At 40.7% G+C, this 22,739-nt stretch overlaps 1 protein-coding gene across 1 annotated transcript in view; it reads left to right on the top strand.

Annotated features, from left to right (window-relative positions):
* The window catches only part of LOC127803856 (serine/threonine-protein kinase STY8-like), a 60,254-nt gene that overhangs the window by 33,437 nt on the left and 4,078 nt on the right, over positions 1-22,739 (top strand). Inside the window, exons 7-11 of the mRNA XM_052340434.1 lie at positions 2,656-2,706; positions 4,510-4,685; positions 4,762-4,869; positions 8,840-8,913; positions 8,999-9,174. Of these exons, the coding sequence (XP_052196394.1) occupies positions 2,656-2,706; positions 4,510-4,685; positions 4,762-4,869; positions 8,840-8,913; positions 8,999-9,174 (585 nt within the window). The remainder of the gene's footprint in view (positions 1-2,655; positions 2,707-4,509; positions 4,686-4,761; positions 4,870-8,839; positions 8,914-8,998; positions 9,175-22,739) is intronic.

Genomic DNA, 22,739 nt, shown 5'->3' on the forward strand with positions numbered 1-22,739 from the left:
CTAGGTTTTACGCTGACTATCGGCTACCTAACGCAACCATCCTCCTTTATTCGGGCTTGGGACCGACAGTGGATAACATCCCCTGGCGGAGTAGAGTAATGATGAAATGAAGTTTCAATACCATCTGTTTTTCTTCTACTTAATTTAAATCCCTTAGATTTTAAATTTTAAATTGTTTCTCCACAACTCAAGCTTAGTGTTCATTCCCTCTTTTGTTTTATCCACTAACACTATGTTATCTGCAAATAGCGTACATCATGATACCTCCGTCTGAATGTGTTTAGTGAGTTCATCTATTACTAAAGCAAATAAGTTCTGAGGACATGAGATGCCATAATTTTAAACATGAATATTTTTTCTATAGAATTATTTTAAATCATCTTAAAAAAATTGTTAACTACAACATGCTCTGATGTAGAAAGTTATTTCAATTGGATTGCAAGTATATGTGGTATCATGTTCTTTATTTGAGCCATGGGGTATTTACAGTAGTTGGGTTTCCAAGGGCAAGAAGAACCTTAACAGTTTAATTCAACTTCTCCATTCATGTCCCAGGTTTGAACCTGCTCTTCCGCATGCCTTGGCTACTATGTATTCTTTTTTGGTATCCAAATTGTATATTCTGACTGGTTTCTATATGGGCTCAGCATGTTATCTTTTACAAACTAGTGAAGTGTTGAATTACATTATAGTAGGTGTTGAAGTTTGCCTCGAGTTTTGTCCTAAAAGATAGCAGAATCGGAAGGGAGCATGAAGGAGTAGTCTCGGCTGAAGAAATTAGGCAGCTAGGGGTTAAGTGTAATTAGTACATTTTGTTGGGGTTAATATGTAATTTCCCTAAGTTAGTTAGTTGCCCAAGTGTGTCCGCCTCCTCTATAAATAAGAGGGCAAGGCGCCTGCTGAGATAGAATCATTATGTGAGTGCTCTAGTCCTTTGTATTATGAGTGCAAGGCATTGTTCAAGAAAGGAAGACTATCTGCAAGTCTTGGGGTTTTTTCTTGGGGAAACAATGTGGTGTTGTACTCAGGGTTTGTGGACTATGAGGACTGTGATGTACTGATCTTCTGTCTGGAAATAAAGACTGCTTGAAGAGGTGTTTGAAGGCTGGATGTAGGTTTCCTCAAAGGAAACCGAACTAGGAAAAATCTGTGCCTATTGCTTGTGGTTTGATTGTTTCTTGTTCTTATTTTCATTCTATTTTTTGATTGCTTATAATTTTTGTTTCAATTCCTATTATTGCTGGGTGGATTTGAGAGTGTTGAGAGAGACATATATCATCCAAGCGTCATTCCACATAGTCCTAGGATAACAAATTGGTATCAAAGATAGTTTTTAGGTTCAAGAACAGTCCAAGAACCTTCAAGATTTCATCCGTTTTGAATTCTCTATCATAGAACAATGTCATGTTGGCTGCAACTAGGTATGATATTGAGAAGTTTGATGGCCAGAATGATTTCGGCCTTTGGAGGATGAAAATGAGAGCATTGCTAAGGAATCTAGGACTAGAAGAGGCTTTAGATGAGGAAGAAACACTGCCTAAAACCTCCACTGAAGAACAGAAAAAGGAAAAATCAAAAGAAAAGAAAGATATTGACAAGAAAGCTTTTAACACCTTGATTTTAAGTTTAGGGGACAAAGTCTTGAGGGAAGTGGCCAAAATGACCACGGCATCAGACCTTTGGAAAAGATTGGAGACTCTTTACTTGACTAAAACCCTGTCTACTAGGTTATATTTGAAAACTAAATTTTTCTCCTTTAGAATGGATGAAGGTAAGAAACTGCAGGAGCACATAGATAAGTTTAACAAGTTATGTTTGGATCTTGAGAACATAGACATCAAATATGATGATGAGGATAAGGCCTTAGTATATCCTCATCATCATATGTAAAAAAAATAAAATAAAAAATAAGAGGGCAAGGCGCCTGCTGAGATAGAATCATTCTGTGAGTGCTCTAGTCCTTTGTATTATGAGTGCAAGGCATTGTTCAAGAAAGGAAGATTGTTTGCAAGTCCTGGGGTTTTTTCTTGGGGAAACAGTGTGGTGTTGTACTCAGGGTTTGTGGACTATGAGGGCTGTGATGTACTGATCTTCTGTCTGGAAATAAAGACTGCTTGAAGGGGTGTTTGAAGGCTGGATGTAGGTTTCCTCAAAGGAAACCGAACCAAGATAAATCCGTGCCTATTGCTTGTGGTTTGATTGTTTCTTGTTCTTATTTTCATTCTATTTTTTGATTGCTTATAATTTCTATTTCAATTCCTATTATTGCTGGGTGGATTTGAGAGTGTTGAGAGAGGCATATATCATCCAATGGTCATTCCGCATAGTCCTAGGATAACAAATTGGTATCAGAGATAGTTTTTAGGTTCAAGAGCAGTCCAAGAACCTTCAAGATTTCATTTGTTTTAAATTCTCTATCATAGAACGGTGTCATAATGGCTGCAACTAGGTATGATATTGATAATTGCTCTCTCTGTCTAGTCATGCTTAGCAATATGGAGTTTTCTTGGTTTTGGTGTCTTCTTAACTCTTTTCTTCCTTGAGATATTGATGCAAACCATTGTAGTTTTCTTCTTTTCTTTTCTTTTTTTTCCCCTTGCTATTACTCTTTCATGACATCTTATGCTGAATAACTTCCATTTTGGAGACATCTAGGAAACTGAGCAGCTCAGAAATACACTCGAGAAGGAAATTCTAAAGTCTAAGGTAGTTACTCTCTTATGTTTACAATGTTTAGCTTGTTTAACCAATGGTTATGCAGAGTGTATTGGTTTGGCATGAATGCTTCTTACCATGAAAGATAAAGCTGATGAATTTTTGTTGTTGATTGGCATTGATGTTTTATGGTATGCTGAGAGATGGTACCTTTTCCTGTTTAGCTTTAAAAGATGTACAACTATCATGTGCTCTGTGAAATATATATATATATATATTTTATTATGTTGCTATTGAAGTTCTGAAGCAGCTCATATTTTCAAAGGAGGGAGGGAATAAAAAAAAAGTTTGAGTGAAAAAGAAGAGAGGAAAAGAGAAATTGGAGGGAAAAGAAGGGAGGGAGGGGGGGGGGGAGAGAATAAAAAATAGTTCGAGAGAAAAAGATGAGATGAAAAGAGAAATTGGAGGGAAAAGAACTAATCAAATCTATTAAGCCAGGGTTACTAGTATTTATATCAAAACACGGTAACAGCTGTGTACAAGCTACCTATGCTAGCTAGGTACAAAGTACAACTAGTCTATACAGTACACCTAATACAAGCTAATATGAATTCTCAACACATGTAAATGTTTTTCCTTTTCCCAATGTTTGCTTGCCAGTAAGTTTGACAATGACTTGGACATGTTATTGCTATTGGGTTCAGGAATGGAAAATCATACCTGATGTTGTTGGGGAGTGGAGGCTTCACCCTAGGTTTATGATATTATAATGACTTGGTAGTTCAAATCATCTTTGAGATCCTCCATGTGCCTGTTTTTAATGCTCTATAAATAAAATTGAAGCTATGGAGAAATCAGAAATATAACATCTAGAAACCACCGGCCCTCCCTTTACCCTAGTTTGCTGAACTTGTGAATGGCATCTTCAGAACAAATTATTTTGATTTATGTTCTATACAAAAAATATGCAACTTGGTAAAGTTAGATTTTAAAACTATACTGAGTTAGCTTTCAAAACATATTACCAAATATGCAGGATGTTAATGGAAATTAGTACTTGGTTCTCATGTTTTGAGCACTCCTGGATAAATGCTAACTGCTTACAATCTAAAATCACATTAATTTTATGGTGCGAAATCATGAAAGGATGCAGCTGTATGATCTCAGTTGCCAAGAATCTCTTCATGGGTTGTACATCTGCAATTACTTTAGGTTGATATTCATAGTTCATTATCTGGGATACTGTTGGGGTTATCATCCACTTTGAGACAATTGAACTACTTGTCAGAATGCATCTTAAAAGTTTTGAGCATACTATTCCATAACTATTATAGATCTTGTTTAGCTATTACTAATTTTTATGTTGTCCTCATTATTTTTTTGTTGGATTGCTGGAGTCACAGTCCAACTTGCGTCTTTTGTTCACTTCGTTTTAAGAACATAACATATTTCATTTGTGCTGTGCTCTCAATATTAAGTAGCCCCAACATACATTCAGAGTCACAATTAACTTGGCAGGAGAAACAAAGGTAAATGAGAGTTGAATGTAAATCGGCATTACTTCTATCCAACAAATGTCTTAACAAAAGTTTTATCCAACAGCTTTTTGGTATGCTCTGCATGGCATAGATGAATAATTGTTCCTCATTGTTCATTAATTAGTAGGCTTGCTTGTCTTTGACTTATTAGCCTTGACTACCCTCTTCTCCCATCTCAATGGCGGTGTGGCCTTTGAAGACAGTTTTCAGAACTTGACCATGTTTCACTTATGTTGCCAGATCTTAATTCTTCCCTTTTGTTTTCTGTGTGTCATATACGTCTATTGGTAAATGATACTCAGTAAACATTCTGCAGGGAAGATTTTGTTCAAATCAACAATCATTGTTGCCTATTAGCAACCATAACCAAATCCAATCCAATTCCTCTGCTGATTATGTGAAAATACCTACTGATGGAGCTGATGTTTGGGAAATTGATGCCAGCCTGCTGAAATATGAACACAAAGTTGGATCGGGTTCATTTGGGGATCTGTGAGTTTTATCTCTCTCTCAAACCTATTTTTGGTTGTGGTGACTTCCAGCATATCTTATGATTTGTTGTCGTCAGGTATAAAGGTACATATTGTAGTCAAGAAGTGGCTATCAAAGTCCTGAAGCCTGAGCGGGTGAATGAAGATATGCTGAGAGAGTTTGCCCAGGAAGTGTTCATTATGAGGTCTGTTAAATTATTTGGTTATTTTGAGGGCACTTGTTGGTTTCTCCACAATTTGTTTTGGAACTTACTTTTTGTTGCTACTGATGTTCAGCCCTTGGCATCTAGGATTAGTTCATCCTTTTCAAACCTCATTGCAAAAGGAGTGTTCTTTAATGAATATAGAGACTATGCCAAAATTATGTAGTCAGAGAACGAGTTTGCTCATATGTATCTATGTGAGGTTTGCAAGAGGCAGTTACTTTAGTGGGTTCTTTATTGTCCAGGTGAAATCTTTCAATGTTTTCAGGCCTTTTTGTTGCAGGAGTTCTGAATCATTCTAATCAATTATATTTTCATCTGGGACCAGCTGAAGAGGTTGCTTTCTGCTTTGCCTTCAATCTAGTCTGAAATATAGTGATATAATAGATGATGCAAGATAGATTCAAAGTTCTCTTGTTAATTTGCATTTATGTGAAGTAACAGTACTAGGTTCACAGGGGGGTTTACTGGCAAGACAATGGCCTTTACATTCTCTTACAAAATTAACTTATCTTTAAATTTAGGGTTAATTGCCCCTAGGCCTCCTGTAGTTTGGGTTATTTGCATGGAGACCCCCTGTAGTTTATTTTTGTCTCTGGAGATTCTTGTGATTTACCTTTTTTGCTCAGACACCTCATCTGTTACAACATTATTTAAAATCATATTAGGTTAAAATTTAACACATTTTTGCCTAATCTATCACTCTAATTACAAAAAATAAAAAAAGGCCCCAAAGAATAGAACAGAGGTTCTGTTCTTCAGAGAATGTTGCTGGCAGCAGTACTTAAGGAAAAAGAAGGGTCACTGTTGGCAACGGCTGAGAGAGGGAGGGAGAGAGAGGAGAAGAGACAGAGGACAAACGCAGAGGAGTCTTGCTCATATATCTCCACCCATTGTTGCACCTCCAAAATGCTAGCCCCTACCTCACAGCCATCTTCGCTGCCATGAGAAGCCTAGTTGCCTTTTGGACTCTCATCATCTCTCTTTGCCTTCAAGTTCCTCTCACCTCTCTTGCTTCTCCTCTCCTTCATCTTGCACAGCCTCGTCCATTAACCCTCCACAGCCTCCTTACTCAACCACCCTTCTGAAACCCTCAATTCCTTCCCCAGAACTCGAGTCCCTTTCTTCCCTCCTTTGTATCGTCAGAATCTGCAAGCTTCACCCCCACGTGCCACGCAGTTGGCCAGGTCCTGGTATGGCAAACATTTTCTTCCAAAATATATTTTCTATAAGAAGGTTTTCTGAACTGCTTCTGTACCTAACATGCATACAGGTTCTCTCAGACCTCCTTAAATGTCATCTCAGCCATTGTTTTTCTTTGCTTACTACTTGTCTGCATTTCATACCCGGTGTTAAGAAGAAAATATTATTTAGATGTTTCTCTGCTTAATTTTTGCAAGGTCCGTGAGTTTCAATCTTGCTGAGATGACTGGTTCTTTTTCTTTTTGAGCTGTCCTAATACCTAATGGATATCATTACCCCCCTTCTTACCTCTTTAACATCTACTTGCTTGTTCGAGAGAAGAAAGAAAGAAAAGAAAAGAAAACATGACCTAGTGAATGATGTTAAATTTGTTTGGGGATTTTATTTGTAAAAGAACAACTTGATAAGAGATTTTTTGAGTGCACCTTGTGCACAATTACACTTGGGAGCTGCAAACTGAAAATCTTTTAGGTAGAGTGAATAATTTTCTGAATGCTTGACCAATTTGGTTCTTTTGTTGTTACCACTGGACTGTTCACCGAAATCTTTATCTGAATTTTTGGATGTCGGTTTCGGTGGATACCATGAACGTGCAGAGGCCTTTTCCCCTCAGGATTTCCACCAAATTGGGGCAGTGGTGGCTGAGTGAGGGCTCAGGTTCATTGGCTAATTGGTGGCTAGAGTTTCGTGAGTGCACCTCAAGGAGGAAGCTGGAAGGAGATGAAGAGTAAGTGTGACCGTGATGATACCATAGGTGGCAAGATCCTCCTCGGTCATCTACTTGATTCCTCCCTTCCTCCCCATCCCTCCCTTGCAGTGGAGGCTGACATGCCTCTACTGGTAACCTTCTCTGAAGGTTTTATTCTTCAGGGCTTCTTTTTATTTTGTTTCTTGTAATTAGAGTAAGAGATTAGGTGAAAACTTGTTAAATTTAACCTAAGTTGATTTTAATTAGTGCCATATGTGTCAAAAACTAACAGAGAGGTGTTCGAGCAAAAAAAGGTAAACATGGGGATCTCCAGAGACAAAACTAATGTACAGGGGGGTCTCCATGCAAATGACCCAAACCACACGGTGTTTGGAAGCTATTTACCCTTATATTTATTCAGCAATAGGCCATAACTTTAGCAAATTACATATGTTACCTCACGAAGGGCTTTGGCACTGGTGAACACGAGTTTGCTTATTCTCAAGGCCAGTTGTCCTGTGGTAACTAGTTCTTTTCTACCATGACTCGAGGCATATCAAGTTTTTAGCCACGTGCTTATGCATAGAAATATTATAGTGCTTCCTTGAATATTTAGCATGTCCTTTATGCTAGTCATTGTATATTAGTTAATTCTTATTCTTTTTCTTCTTCTGCCTTTTACTATTATTACTTTGTATCATATAGGTGAGAATTATAATTGGAAAAATAAATGAGGTACAAAAATACTGGGGTTTCACATATATATAACAAATAATGAATGCAAAACACAAACACTAGCAGTCTAGGATACAATTCTGAACAGAAAATAATCAAGATGGGTAGGAGAATTATTTTGAGTGTTTTGGAGGCTGAATGAAAAATAAATGTTCTTCCTTACTTTGCTTTGATCCGTAGACTGACATATATACAAAAGATATCCTACAATATTTCCTAAAATATGGGGATAGGATACAACAAATTCAAAAACAATACTTTACAGATTAGAACAGATTTTGAACTTGACTTCTTCTCATCCGTTTTGGAACTGCTTCATCTCTTCTTCCATTTATCCTTTTAGTTTGAAATACTCCTATCTTTTCTCTCATAACAACCTTATCTCTTAGCCTCCCATTCATAACTTGAACTTATTTTTTTCTTATCTTCTCCAACAAATTCCTCTACCTTAGGCACAAGAGTAGAGAATAAACATCCTAGATCAATGTACAAGCCTCGTAGACAATTCATCATGTTGGAAAAATAGACTGAAAAATGTCTCATATTCCGTATGAATGATACAGCCCTATTAATAGGGTAAGAGATTATAACATAGGAAAGTTAAGCTGTACAAAGTATAAAAAGATTTCCTGTACTAAGGATAGGAAAGTATCTAAATCTGGACAAATAATCAATGTCAATAATTTCCAAAAAAATGACGATTAGATCAGTGTCTATATCAAGGATGATTTGACTAATGAATCTCTAGAGATCATAGCCAATCATCCCCTGAATCAATACATCAACTAGGCAAAAAACAAGCTGACCAACATAGAACAGAACATCAACACATAAAGCCCACAATTTGAGTTGGGCATCTATGTGGAATGCAGTCAACTACACTGAAGACTGAATGTGGATGGTTCCTTTTTCAATGCATCCATATATTTGATTGATGCAAACCCAGTTCTTTATGACCTCCCAATGGCCCTTGTATTTTCTGCAATTTATTTATAAACAGTGTTAGCATTTTTTTTTCGCCCTGGAATTTTCTCCTATTTCTTTTGATGACATAGCACACACACAAACTAGAGTTTTGGGATCAGAATCTTTATAGACTTACCCTTAAGGCAGACAGCTAACTGATGAACATGGTGTCTCTATCTTTGATTGCAGCTATTCCATTTTTAGTTACTTGCATATCCATCTATTCCTTTAGGGTGTCCCTAGTGCATGATGCTCCTTGCTTTTCGAGGGACAAGAGAGGGTTCTATTTGTACACAGCTTCTCCCCAAAGGGAAATATAACTGTTCTTATTTTAGTTGTTACTTCTCTTGGTTCCTGCAGGAAAATTCGGCACAAGAATGTTGTACAGTTCATTGGTGCATGCACACAGTCTCCAAACCTGTGCATCTTGACTGGTACTTATGGTGTAATTCTTTCTTCTAATTCATTCTCGTTATTAGGTAAGTAATAATTTATCGGTGAACATTTTCTTTTTATCAGAGTTCATGTCCAGAGGAAGTGTTTACAACTTCCTGCATAAACAACGGGGTGTTTTTAAGCTACCTGCTCTACTCAAAGTAGCACTTGATATTTCCAAGGGAATGAACTATTTGCATCAAAACAATATTATCCACAGGGACCTGAAGACTGCCAATCTTCTGATGGATGAAAATGAGGTAAGAGACTGATGGGATATGTGATTGATTTTTTTGTAAGTTTGTCAACCATCCATTCACATATATGTTATATGTGCATTTGAAGGGGTCCAGATTGTGTTATTTAATCTCATTTGTTTATTCCCTTATGGTTGTGTCAGATCCTACGAGTCTGACTGATCTATATCAGGAATTCCGCAAGGAATTCGGGAGAATTCTAATGAGAGATCTAATCGTGAGGGAGATAAGGAGAGAGAGAAAGAGAGCGGGAGAATTGGGAGAAGACTAAGATTCAATTCATTCCTTCCTTGAGAGTGAGATCAATGTAAATTTATACTGATCTCCTTCGTCCAGTGGGCAAACAAGTGGGCTATTCGAAAAATGGATAGCTCCTGCCCAAAACCCCCATACAATTGCTAACTACCATGTGCTACAGCTATCTCTATTTCTCGCCTTTTATTTAATAGGCACATGACAAGTTTTCCCACCCTATGAAACATTTCTTGTCCTCAAGAAATACAAAGCAAACAAGCTACTCTCGGGAATTGTGTAAGGAAGTCAGGTAGATACTCCCATGTATTGTGGTCGTTATGGAGATGTGACCACCTCACCAACACCTGAGTCATGGGGGCTCCATGCTTGTAGATAACCCTTTTATCTAAAATAGCCGCAGGTTCTGCTTGGGGCGTACTGTTGCCGGTACCCTGGGGCAAGCTTGCACTCACCTGTTGACCTCCAATACCCTTCTTCAACAGGAATACATGAAACACCAGGTGGATACGGGAATCTCCGGTAGCTGGGGCCGATATGTCACTTTACCCAATTTTGCCGCAATAGGGAAGGGACCTGTCACAGAATGACCCATTAACTCCAACATCTAATTCCATTGCATTTTTTAAAATTCTTGTACTTAGTTTGTTTTGGTAGTAGTTCGGTGTGTGAACTCTACCATTGCTATTTGAGTATTAGCTGTATTAGAGCAACGATCGGCCAGTGGAAAGAAGAATATAGTTTGTTAGGATCGTACCAGGTGTGGGCCCACCTCTGACAGGGGAATATCCCCTCCAAACAGCCCATATATGTCTGCGTCCCTCCATCATGAAGGGGCATGCATGAGAATATCAGAATTCTGTTTTTCCCTCACTCACTTTCTCTCTCTCTAATTCCTTCTTTCTTCTCCGTTTCTCTTCGCTACCTACTAAATTTCTCCCTACGACTCTATCGGAAAGGAAGCAACTTCCAGTTACAAGGGCGAGGTCGTGACAAGACCATAGTACTTGGGGCTCAGCTTAGTCATTGGTGTTGAAATTAGCGCACGGATGTGGGTTGGCCTTAGCCTTAGATATACCTTCTCCCTTACTGCAAACTCCCTCTCGCTTCTTTTACCAGCCTGTTGTTTCATTCTATTTTGGGCCAATGCTAAATCCTTCTTTAATTGTCCCAAAATCTCCTGCTTTTGTTGGAGATGTTCTTCTACAGCTGCCACATTAGTAATCTCTTGGATAGCAGGAAGTAAGGGGGGTTTATATCCAAATAAGGCTTCAAATGGGGACATTCTGATAGAGGTGTGGTGGCTAGAGTTATACCACCATTAGGTTAATGACAACCACTTGTGCCAACTCATGGGATGATGGAAGCATAAGCACCTCAAGTAGTTTTCTTAGCACTGATTGACTCTCTCTGTTTGTCCATCAGTTTGGGAGTGGTAGGTCGACGACATGCTCAGCTTAGATCCCAGGGACTTCAGTAAGGATTGCCACATTAGACTGGTGAAGACCTTGTCTCGGTCAGAGGTGATGTTTCTCAGGACTCCATGTATCTTGACGACCTGGTCCAGGAATACTCTGGCAACTTCTTGGGTAGTGTATGGGTGAGATAGGCTCAAGAAGTGAGCAAAATAGGTGAATCTATCCACCACCACTAATATGCAATCCTTCTCTTCAGATCTAGGTAGACCTTCCACAAAATCCATTGATAAACTTTCCCATGCTTGTCTTGGGACAGCTAAAGGTTGTAGCAATCTCGATGTCGCTACATTCTCATGCTTACATCTCTTACAAGTATCGCATGCCATAACAAACTTAACCACTACTTCCTTCAATTTAGGCCAGAAGAAGAGTTGCTTTACCTTGTGATATGTATTTTGAATTCTCAAGTGCCCTCCCAGTGGAGACTCATGTAAGGTTTGGAGTATCTTGTGCTTGATATCCTGTCTGTCCCCAATTACTATTCTCCCTTTGTATCATATGACCCCATTCTTGAGTGTATATCCTGGTTTGCTGGAAGAGTTCAAAATCAACTGTTCTTGTATCCCTCTTCTCTGCTCGTCGTTATCATAACTGGTGGCCACCTCTTGGAAAGCAATTATAGCTACTGCTTCTCCCTCTTCTTAACATCTGGGCAATGCATCGGCTACAACATTATCCTTTCCCTTCTTGTATTGTATAGTATAGTCAAGGCCCATCAATTTTTCCATACATTTCTTTTGTAATTGGGTGTGTAACTTCTGTTGCAACATAAACTTTAAGCTTTGGTGATCAGTCTTGATCACGAATTGGCCCCCTTCAAGGTTGTGTCTCCATTTGTCCACTATCATCAGTACAACTATAAACTCTTTCTCATAGATGCTTAGGGGCTGTTCTCTTTGGCATTTTCAGCCCGTTTTCAATTTTCAGTTTTTCAAAACACTCAAAACGCGTTTACTTACTCATTTTCAAAAACGCATTTTGTAAAACACACAAAAAATTTACACAGAAAACTCAAAATGCCAAAAACACGTTTTGGCTGTTTTCAGCCAAAACCAGCCTCCATCCAAAACACGGAAAACAGCCACCGTTTTCATCCCTTTTCTTCAACCTCTCTTCTCTCTTCTCTTTCTCTTCTTTTCTATTCAAGCTCGATTGCCTCCATCGTCCATGCCACCGCCATCACTGCAATCGCTTGCCACGACCATCATTGCCACACCCAAATCCGCCCGCCACTGCCATCTCCCTCTCTCGCTATAGACCTCCGAGCCCAGATCCTCCACCGCCACTGCCTTCCATGCCAAGATCGGCCACCGCCACCGCCATCGCCATCGCCATCGCCCTCGCCCTCGCCTGTCACTGCCCTCCAAGCCCAGATTTGCCACAGCCACCGTCGGCCACTGCCTTCCATGCCCAGATCCGCCATCGCCACAGCCATCGCTCTCGCCCACCACTGCCTTCCACGCCCAAGCCATCGCCACCGCCACCGCCACCGCCTGCCATGCCCAAATCCAGTCGCCCGCCACTGCCTTCTGCCATTTCTCCCTTCCGCGCCTCCACGCCCAATTAATATAGATTTTTTTATTTTATGCTTTATATATTTTTAAAATATTTATGTTGTGAATAATTTAAATTTCAAAATTAATATCAAATTTAATTTATAGGTAAAAATAAATTTATTATGAAATTAATAGTTGAGTGAAATTAAAAATGACTTAGAATGTACTTTGTAATTTTAATATATTAGATATGATTAAATTATATAAGTTGTATTATATTTGAAATTCTTTAAATGAAATTTATAATTTATTTTGAATCAAATTTCTTAAATAAATTATCATAAAATAACATTTTACAAAATTTCAAAGTAAACGCATTTTCCAATTTTCTGTTTTGAGAAACAATTTTTTAGAATAACAAAGAGAACGCGTTTTTAAAAATTTCAAAACAGACACTCAAAACACAAAACTCAAAATGAATTCAAAACTCAAAACTCAAAACTGAAACACAAAGAGAACACCACCTTAGCCCTTCGTGCCTAGGAGCTAAGGCTTAGCTGAGAAAGGCTAGAGGCCTTCCCTCCTGCATTAACACTGCCCCAACCCCAGTTTCACACGCATCTGTTTCCAGCACGAAGGTCTTGTGAAGATTAGGTAGGTCCAACACCGGTGCTTCACTCATAGCCCTCTTAAGTTGTTCAAATGTTGCCTCAGCTTGATCTCCCCACTTGAACCCTTCTTTCTTCAGTAATTGAGTTAAGGGCTTACTGATGATTCTGTAGTTCTTCACAAATCTTCTATAATACCCCGTTAGACCTAGAAGCCCCCTTAAAGCTTTTAGGGACGTAAGTCTTGGCCAGGACTGCATGGCCGATACTTTCTTTGAGTCCGTACTGACTCCTTGGCTTGATATAATGTATTCGAGGTACTCCACTTGCCTTTGAGAAAAAAAACACTTCGACCTCTTAATATGCAATTGATTGACTCTTAAGGATCTCGAAGGTGGTCTTAAGGTGTGTCAAGTGCTGATCAAAGATTCGACTATACACTAGTGTATCATTAAAGAATTCCAAGATGAAATTCCTTAGGTGAGGTTCAAAAATGAGGTTCATCAAGGATTGGAAAGTAGCTGGGGCATTGGTAAGGCCAAAGGGCATTACCAAGAACTCATAGTGGCCTTGATGGGTTCAGAAGGCAGTTTTTGATATGTCTTTTGGGCTCATTTGAATATGGTGATAGCCAGCTCTTAGGTCGAGGTTAGAAAAAATGGTGGCCTCATTTAGTTCATCTAAAAGGTCTTCAATGAGGGGGATGGGGTATTTGTCTTTGATAGTCACGGCGTTTAACTGGCGGTAATCTATGCAAAAACGCTACAATCCATCCTTCTTTTTTACCAGTAATACCGGGGATGTGTAAGGGTTATGGCTAGGTTGGATTAGGGACTATTGTAACATTTCTTTGACCATTTGTTCTATTTGTGTTTTTTGGGGAGGGGGGTATCGGTAGGGTCTTGCATTAAAGGGTCCCAAATTGGGTTTCAAATTAATGGAATGGTCGTGGGTTTTGGAAGGGGGTAGAGTTAATTGGCTCCTTAAAGAGATCCTCATATTCAAACAAAAGCATATGAAGTAGGTTGAGTTGATTTACCTCCCACTCTAATTGAGAAAGGTTGCTGATTGCCAGGAGCAATTCACCATCTTCCCTTGTATCCTTCTCCTCTTCTTCCATCGTCTGTATAGAAAAAAGTTGGGCCACCTAAGTTAGCTTATGCTTAAGCATCTTTTGTAGACGTTTTCCTGTGATTATCCTGCATACTCCAGCTTCCTTGTTGCCCACCAGTGTCATTCCTTTCCTTCTCTCTCTAAAGTCACCTCCATTTTGTTAAAATCGAAGCAAATGGGACTCACCTGCTTCATCCAATCTACCCCCAACACCACATCACACCCCCCCAATTTTAATAACCTCAAGTCTACCTCAAACTCTTCACCCTGCATCTCCCAACAGAAATTGGCACAAGCTGACTTGCTCATCCCTTTACTCCCATTGGCCACTGTTACTGAAAGTGGCTGTGTGCTAACCAGGGAGCACTTCAACCGTTTGGCAGTACTTTCATCCAAAAAATTGTGGGTACTCCCTCTATCAATGAGGATCATTAGCTTACTTTCTCCGACCTTCCCTTCCACCTTGATGATTTTGTTATTAGCCAGTCCCCTCAAGGCATGTAGAGATATCTCTCCATTGTCTTCGTCTCCTTCCTCCAGCACATTCCCCATTTCTTCCTCTCCTACATCCTCCTCTTCTCCTTCCAATAGAAACAGTTGCTTCTTGCACTGATGCCCGGGAAAGTATCTATCCCCGTACTTAAAACAAAGATTAGACTGCCTCCTCTGTTCGATCAACCTCTCACTTTGTGTCTTCGAGCCCAATGCTTGTGAATTCCTCACCCCTTGTATACCCTTCCAATTTTCTCTAACTTGAATCTTCCCAACGGGAGTCTACACATTATGTGTTCCTCCCTTATTCTTGATCCGTTGTTTCTTCATGAGCGCTTCCACTGTCAGCTCATGCAATCGGACACTGTCAGTGGCATGCTTAAAGGTTTGTGGCAGCAACACCTTCACCATGGGCCTTAGCTCCTCATTTAATCCACTAATAAAACTAGAGACGAAGTAAGCCTCTGTCAAATATGGATTATGATTGAGCATCAACGCCTTCAGCTCCTCAAACCTCCTCTGGTACTCAGCCACCGGTCCATTCTGTTTGATTTTGTTAAACTCCTCCACCACATCCGTCATCCCTCTCTCACCAAACCTTTTGCAAAATTCTGCTGCAGATTCTGCCCATGTGCATTCTCCTCTCATTTTGGCCCATCCTTGGTACCAATCATCCCCACCATCATTAAGGTAGGTCGCTGCCATACTTACCTTCTGATGCTTCGGTATCCCAAACCATTCAAAGGCCCTCTCACGCTGTCTAATCCACCACCAAGGTGTACTCCCATCAAACATAGGGATATCCAATTTTGGCATGGGTATCCCTGGATGGCCAAGACCTCCATTCATTCCTTGCCTTCGTCCAACCACATTTTCCCCTGTTTCTCCTAGTTCTTCCCAACCTCAGAGGTTCCCGGTCTCCTTTGACACATCCCATGGCCGAGAAGAATCGGATCTACTCTCTCCCTAGGAGGAAAATCTGGGGAGAGACTTACTAGCTGTCGCGTGAACATAACCACGAAGCCTTGTAATTGCTCTCGAATCTACGCTCCCACTTCTCGGATTTGATTGACCGCCTCGTCCAATTTGCAATCAATGGAGATGATTGCTTCATAATTGTGGTTGGATCCCAATTCTAGCTTATCAACTCTCGTTTGTAGATCTGATACCGTGGAACCAAATTGGTGTAATTGCGCCTCCATGTTCTTCATCCATGTGCCGTCTTCCATCACCAATTCTTCTTGTAGCTTCGCCTGGCTAGGATCGCTTTGATACCAAATTGTCAGATCCTACGGGTCTGACCGATCTATCTCAGGAATTCCGCAAGAAATTCGAGAGAATTCTAATGAGAGATCTGATCGTGAGGGAGATAAGGAGAGAGAGAAAGAGAGCGGGAGAATTGGGAGAAGACTTTAAGATTCAATTCATTCCTACCTTGAGAGTGAGATTAGTGTAAATTTATACTGATCTTCTCCGTCCAGTGGGCAGACAAATGGGCCATTCGAAAAATGAATAGCTCCCGCCCAAAAGCCCCATACAACCGCTAACTACCATGTGCTACGGCTATCTCTGTTTCCCGCCTTTTATTTAATAGGCACATGATAGGTTGCTACCCATTTTGGATTGCATTTCTACTCATTGTCTGTTTACTTTAATTTATATTCACACATTATCTCATACGGGCCAAGATTATTTCATCACTTTTGGGCACTTTTTATTCTTCCATCATGGTTTCGAGGTTTGAAGTTTTATGCCATAATATGGCCCTGTTTTATGCAGAATCTTTTTTCCCTTGGTATTTCAGTATCATTTATGTTGCCTATAGAAAATATTATTTTACCTATATATCATCATTATAATAAATCCAATTCTTATCTCTTGAAACTTGAGTTTCTACCTTACTGTTTGGGCGTTTCTCCATTTTCTTTTGCCTCATCTATAATTTTATGAAGTTTACATGAAATGAAGGAATCTGAGACTTAAATTTTAGGGTTGTGTCAGTTTGTATTTATAATAAGAAATATAAGACATTGACATTATTCATAAACCCTAATAATACATGTAATTACATACAATACCTTGCACCCTGCCCCCTCCTCCGTCAAGCTGGGGCATATGCATCTGCACTCTAAGCTTGTTATAACTCTAGCTCCCCAAAAGGTTTGCTAAACAAATCTGCAAGTTGATATTTAGATTCCCCATGGGTGGTTTTAATAACATTTTGTAACACCTCTTGGATGAAATGACAATCACCTTTATGTGCTTAGTCCTTTCATAAAGCCTAAGATTGGAAGCTATGTTATGTGGATTGTTGTCTTACCCTCATGGTCTGTGGATGCTGGACTTACAAGAATGTGTTTTAACCCTGTGAACTCACATGTCCTATCTGCCATGGTCCTATCCTCAGACTTAGCACTAGATGGAGCTGCCAGTGTTGTTTCTTACCCTGCAATGATACTAAGCTACTTCCCACAATGATACAATACCTTGTATTAGACTGCTATTGGATGGAAAGCTGTCTGATCCATATCTATGCATCTCTGAATTCATATATGAACATGGTCTTGATACAAAAGAACCACTTCCTGGTGCAAATTAAGGTATCTTGAAATACAAATTACTGCATGCCAGTAACTTGTATGTGGTTAGTCTAAGAGCTAATGACAACACTAGTTACAAATGCTATATCTGGTCAAGTAAAAGTGAACTAATTCAGCTTCCTAACTAGTCTTTCATATTGGTTTGGATCACTCAATAGATAACCTCTTATGTGCTATAAGTTTGGATTTGGTCCAAATTATTTTCAACAGGCTTGGCTCTTGACACTCCTGTCTCAGATATAAATTATGAACATACTTGAGTTGGGATCTAACCATCTCAGTACTCAAGAAATACTTCCCAATTTTTAGCATGAAAAAGAGAATGTAGAAACAATTTTAGTTCAGTTATCCCCTTATTATCATCAATCTTATTTACAATATGATCAACGTAGGATCTGTTGTCTTGTTCTACAGTCTGTAAAATTATTGTAGGAGACAAAATGATCAACGCATTTCTGAGGACCAAACTATATCATAATATCATTGAATTTACCATCATATTTAACTGTGCTTTATCCTAACAAAGTTAGGGTCGGTGGCATGGCATTCATAATGCCAATTGACTTCTAAAAGTCATATTGGTAATACAAATCCCATGCACAACAACGTGTCAAATTTTTTTATCAAACACCTTTCTTGATGTAACCCTCTATGAGGGAATGATTAGATAAAGTTCCAACACCATCTTCATATGGAGAACTTTCATGAGATGGTAGTGAATGAAGATAATTGACATTATCACGTTCCATTACATAGTTGATAATGTAAAACCAACTTGTACAATATGGAAACAGAACTAAAATGGAAGAATCCTAAAATTAATGATCATCTAATGGGTTCTTGACTGTATTCATCTCCCTTGTTGGAGAAATCTTAGCCTTGAGTTTAGTTGATTTTCAAAATTCCAATGCCCAACTATAAGCTGAGTGGTTGAATGGTCTTGGTGTGGGAAAAAATTGACCCTGTCAATTGAAGATTCTGATTGATTCTTGTTGAATTCCCATAAATCTAGATCATGTTGCTACTATGCCTCTATAATAATTTAGATGCAGTCTGAGTTTTGGCGATCCACCTAATGAACAAAGGAACGTTGGATCTCTCCATTTGGTGAATACAATCTTCTCATCTAAAATAGCATCAATTTTATCTTTATGTGCAAGGTTAAAGGATGTCTGTGAAAGAGTGATTGGCTTTAGATTAAGGCTAGCAAATGGCACAAAAAAAGGATCATATGATGGGAGTAGCATTGCCTTTGTATGTGACAAGGCCCTCAATATTAAATGCGGCTAAAATTTATGAAAAACTGCACTACAAGCTTGTAAATTGGAAAGAAACGTGGAGAAAACTATTCTAGTTGAACTCAGATACTAACATGTTCAAAATTCTAGTTTAAAGATCTGACAATTTTTTTGCTGACCATTAGCTACCTAATGTACCCCCTCTTCTTTAATCCATGCGGGGGACCAGCTAGGGTAAGGCGTAATACTTTTACAAGTGTTGAAGAGATTACTTGGTCCTTACTCAATAACTGAAATTAAAAATGAAAAACATGTCCTCTTTTGAGAGTTGAACTCAAAACCTCCTACTTACAAAATGGGTCCTCTAACCAAATGAGCTATGATAGCTTGGTGTTCTCCTCGTCTGTGATTTTTTTTTGGGTAACCTCTTCATATGTGAATTAGTGTGAAGTTTATGTAATGCGTTACTTGCTTTGAGTTGTTTATTGATCTAGGCAGGCAAATTATGAATGTATTGTGTATTTGCCTTTCAGAAGACAGTTTAGCATGTGAAGACATGGGAGCACGATCTAAAGGGAAGCAAATAAATGGAAATTATGGTTGCATTAATGGATGCAAATTTAATTTTAGAATTGCTTCAAGCTAGTTGTCTCTTTTTCTTCTACTCCTTTCCCTCTCTCTCTAATTTCTTCTTTTTCCTTTTCCTTTCTTCCCTATTCCTTGTTCTTCTTTTCCTCCCTTGGTTTTGCATTAAATTTGGATTCAGAATAAACTTAAATTATGGTTGCATTAATGGATAGAAATTAAATTTTAGAATTGCTTCAAGCTAGTTGTCTCTTTTTCTTCTACTCCTTTCTCTCTGATTTTTTCTTTTTCCTCTTCCTTTCTTCCCTATTCCTTGTTCTTCTTTTCCTCCCTTGGTTTTGCATTAAATTTGGATTCAGAGTAAACTTTGATCCACCGCAGCCTGTGCAACACCACACCAATGCAGAATCATCTCCATTATACCCAACTACTTGCTGCAATTTTTTTCTGTCAGTCACTGTAATACCTCAAGAGCCTAGAGAATGGTAGTATATATCGAGAATAAGTAAAAAATGAAACAATACCAGTTGGATACCTTTTGGGCTGAATGTAGGCCAAGAACTCCCGGGTTAAGTATGTTTGAGCTGAGAAAGCTTAAGAATGGGTGACCCCTGGGAAGTTTGCGTAGGCTCATCAAGGTAAGTTGTTTCGATCCTTCCTATCGCTCGATGCGGGATGTTACAGTCACAATCAAAGTCAATATCTGTTTTTACTGCAACCATGACATTCTACTAGTGTTGATTTAGCTAATAATAGGTAGGAGTCTTCCTCAGTGTTGTTCTATTCTCACTGGAACCCTTGCTAGAGTCAGATGCTCCAGCCATGGATTGCTGTGACATTCTTTGAGATTTTCCTGTTTAGTTGTGTCCAAGTGAGGAAGACAAGTAGGGCTGCAAACCCTTTCGTTTTGATACCAAATCTGTATCCTGATCTAAGCTCCAAACCTATTTGACTTTTCTTAACCCACAGCCCTAGCCCAAACCTTGCATGGCCTTTACCCCAAATCCATTAAACTCATCTTTTTTTCTTTTTGGGGGGAGGGGGGTATTACAATAACCACCCTTGAGTTCTCCCTAACTGCAGAGACTACCCTCATGTTTTAAAAATAGCGATAACTTCCCTTGTAGTTTAAGATGAAAAAAGTGACCAAAATACCCCTCCTTTCTCTCCTCTCTGATTTTAGGAAAAGTAAAAATTAAAAAAAAAAAAAACTACAGTTCAGCATTGGTTCCACCTAATACCATTTATTTCTGCTTGATTGCTAGCCTTTGGGGAACTCGGATCCATACTCAATGGGGGCATGGGGACGTAAAAAGGGGGATCCTATCAACTTGTTTCGACCTAGGATAATAAGGTCATGAGCCAGCTTGGTCTTACTTCACTGTCAAGACATGAAAGAAGACTTCCATCTCCAGTGTTTCTGGCAATGGCAATGGCTTCTTTATCTCTTCATGTTCAAAAAAACAAGATTGTTTAGATTTGATAGAATCAAATCTCATATATATATATATATATTCCAAAATGAGGCAGTGAGGTGGACAATCCCTTACTTCAGCTTTAGAGGAGCATCTCTGCATGAATCAATTCTAACTCCCCAGTCTGACCCTTGATTTTGGAGATTATAGCAGAAGAACTCCATAACGGGGAGAAGGGTTTCGCCTTGAACCCAAATGATTTCTCGTTTTTCTTCTCTTAAGATATTTCTAGTTAGGACTTGATCGAGGGATCAATTGACTCCAAAACATAAAGTAACAAGACTAGAACCCCATGTGGACTATAAACCAACAAAAAGAAGAATGCCTTTGAGAGCCTTTGCGTTGGTTTCCTTCGTTGGTGTCATCAAACCAATGGAAGTTCATCTAACTTCAATACCCTAAAGGCAAGTGTGTAGGCTATAGAATCCCAAATAGAGCCTCCTTTGGCTCTAAACAGCTATTGTGCTTATTTGGTCTATCAGCCATTCAGCCAGCTACTGACCTAATTGGGAGCTTTTTAGTCAAGTTCGTCGGATTCAGAGGTCCTTTCGCAAGGATCCAGTTGTCACGAGATGAACCTAGCTTGCTCAAATTTTTAATTTCTTCATAGCTGTAATTTCTGTTATTTCTTACTTCTGTAATTCTTAGTTAACCTTCTGTCATTTTTTGTTGAGAATTAGTTTGACCTTAGGGCCCACGTGTAATGGGGCGAATAGGACAAAAAGGTTGGTTGCAACCGAAAGAGGGAATAGGATCTGTTGTAGCGGGCCTATCCTACCTCCGGCTAGTGTATATCCTCTCCAAGGCTCTCTGGAGAGACTATCATGAAATAGAATCTGAATTTCTTTCTACTTCTAATCTTCCTCTATATCTCTCTCTCTGTTCTCTTCCTTCTTTCTCTACTCTGTTCTGTTCTTGCACCTTCTCATTCACTTCGGGATTAGTAGAACGGCTTGTCACGGCCAGGCTGTGACACCCGATCAATTCCCTTAATCCTAGATTGCAGGGGTTGCATCACAGAACCCCAGCAATCTGGGATTCGATTTCTGCAATGGAAATTGTTGTGTGAAGATACTGAAGAGCGATGCAAGCATGGCAGCCCGAAAAAGCGCCACGTGGCCTGGGTAACCAAAGGAGGCCACCCAGGGGCGCGGGCGCGCCTAGCGCGGCCCTCCGCGCTCGCGCAGGCCCGCGCTCGCACGGCCAAGCAGCGCGCGGCTGCTTGGCGGAGGCCGCGCCCCTAGCCTGCGGGGGCCACCCCCGAGTGAGGGTCACTCGGGGGTAGGGTACCGCCGAGTGCCCCCCCTAGGGGGCGCTCAGCTGCGCAGGCGCAGCTGGGCGTGCGCACGGCTGCGGGCGCGCAGCTGCGCGCGCGCCCCTGCACAAAGGCGGCCGCGCGCGTTTTCGGGCGGTCCTCCCCCGAGAGAGGGTCACTCGGGGGTGAGGTACCCCCGAGTGCCCCCGCCCGGGGGCGCCCAGCTGCGCGGGCGCAGCTGGGCGTGCGCACGGCTGCGCGCGCGCCCCTGCACAAGGGCGGCCGCGCGCATTTGGGCGCGGTCCTCCCCCCCAGAGAGGGTCACTCGGGGGTGAGGTACCCCCGAGTGCACCCCCCCTGTGCACAGGCGGCCCCGCGCGCCCTTGCCGGCGGGCGGCCGCGCACACCCTGCTCGCGGCCGCCCGCGCACGCAGCCGCCCGTGGGCGCAGTCGCTCACACGCACAGCCTCCCGCGCGCGCCCTCGCGCACGCCCCCCTTTCGCAACCGGTCCCATGCACTTGCGCGCACGACCCCTCGTGCTCTCCTTGCCTGCACTCGTGCAAACCCCCAGGTGAGGGTCACCCAAGGCGCCGCACTGACATCCACGTGCCACGTGCCCCCTATCCTTGCGCCACCGCCTCCAAGAAACTCGGCCTAAGGCTATTCCCGCGAGGCTTGGTCAAAGCCTCTCCGAGATTCTTGCCACAAAACTCGGAACACGCGACACATGGATGCCCCTCTTGTTGCTATAAATAGGAGGTCACTTTCCCTCATTCGGTATGCAATCTCTGACTCTCGCATTTACTCTCTTACTTTCGAATACTCAATTTCTACGGTGATCTAACTTAGGCATCGGAGGGTCCGCGCGGGGACTTTTGCCTGCGCTCCTAACCGATTTATTCTCTAATAGGTCATCCATCGCTCGGAAACACCTCCGGAGACTCATCCATCGCTCGGAAACGCCCTACGAGACTC

Source organism: Diospyros lotus, chromosome 6 (genome assembly GCF_014633365.1).
Source record: "Diospyros lotus cultivar Yz01 chromosome 6, ASM1463336v1, whole genome shotgun sequence".
Classification (NCBI taxonomy): Eukaryota; Viridiplantae; Streptophyta; class Magnoliopsida; order Ericales; family Ebenaceae; genus Diospyros; species Diospyros lotus.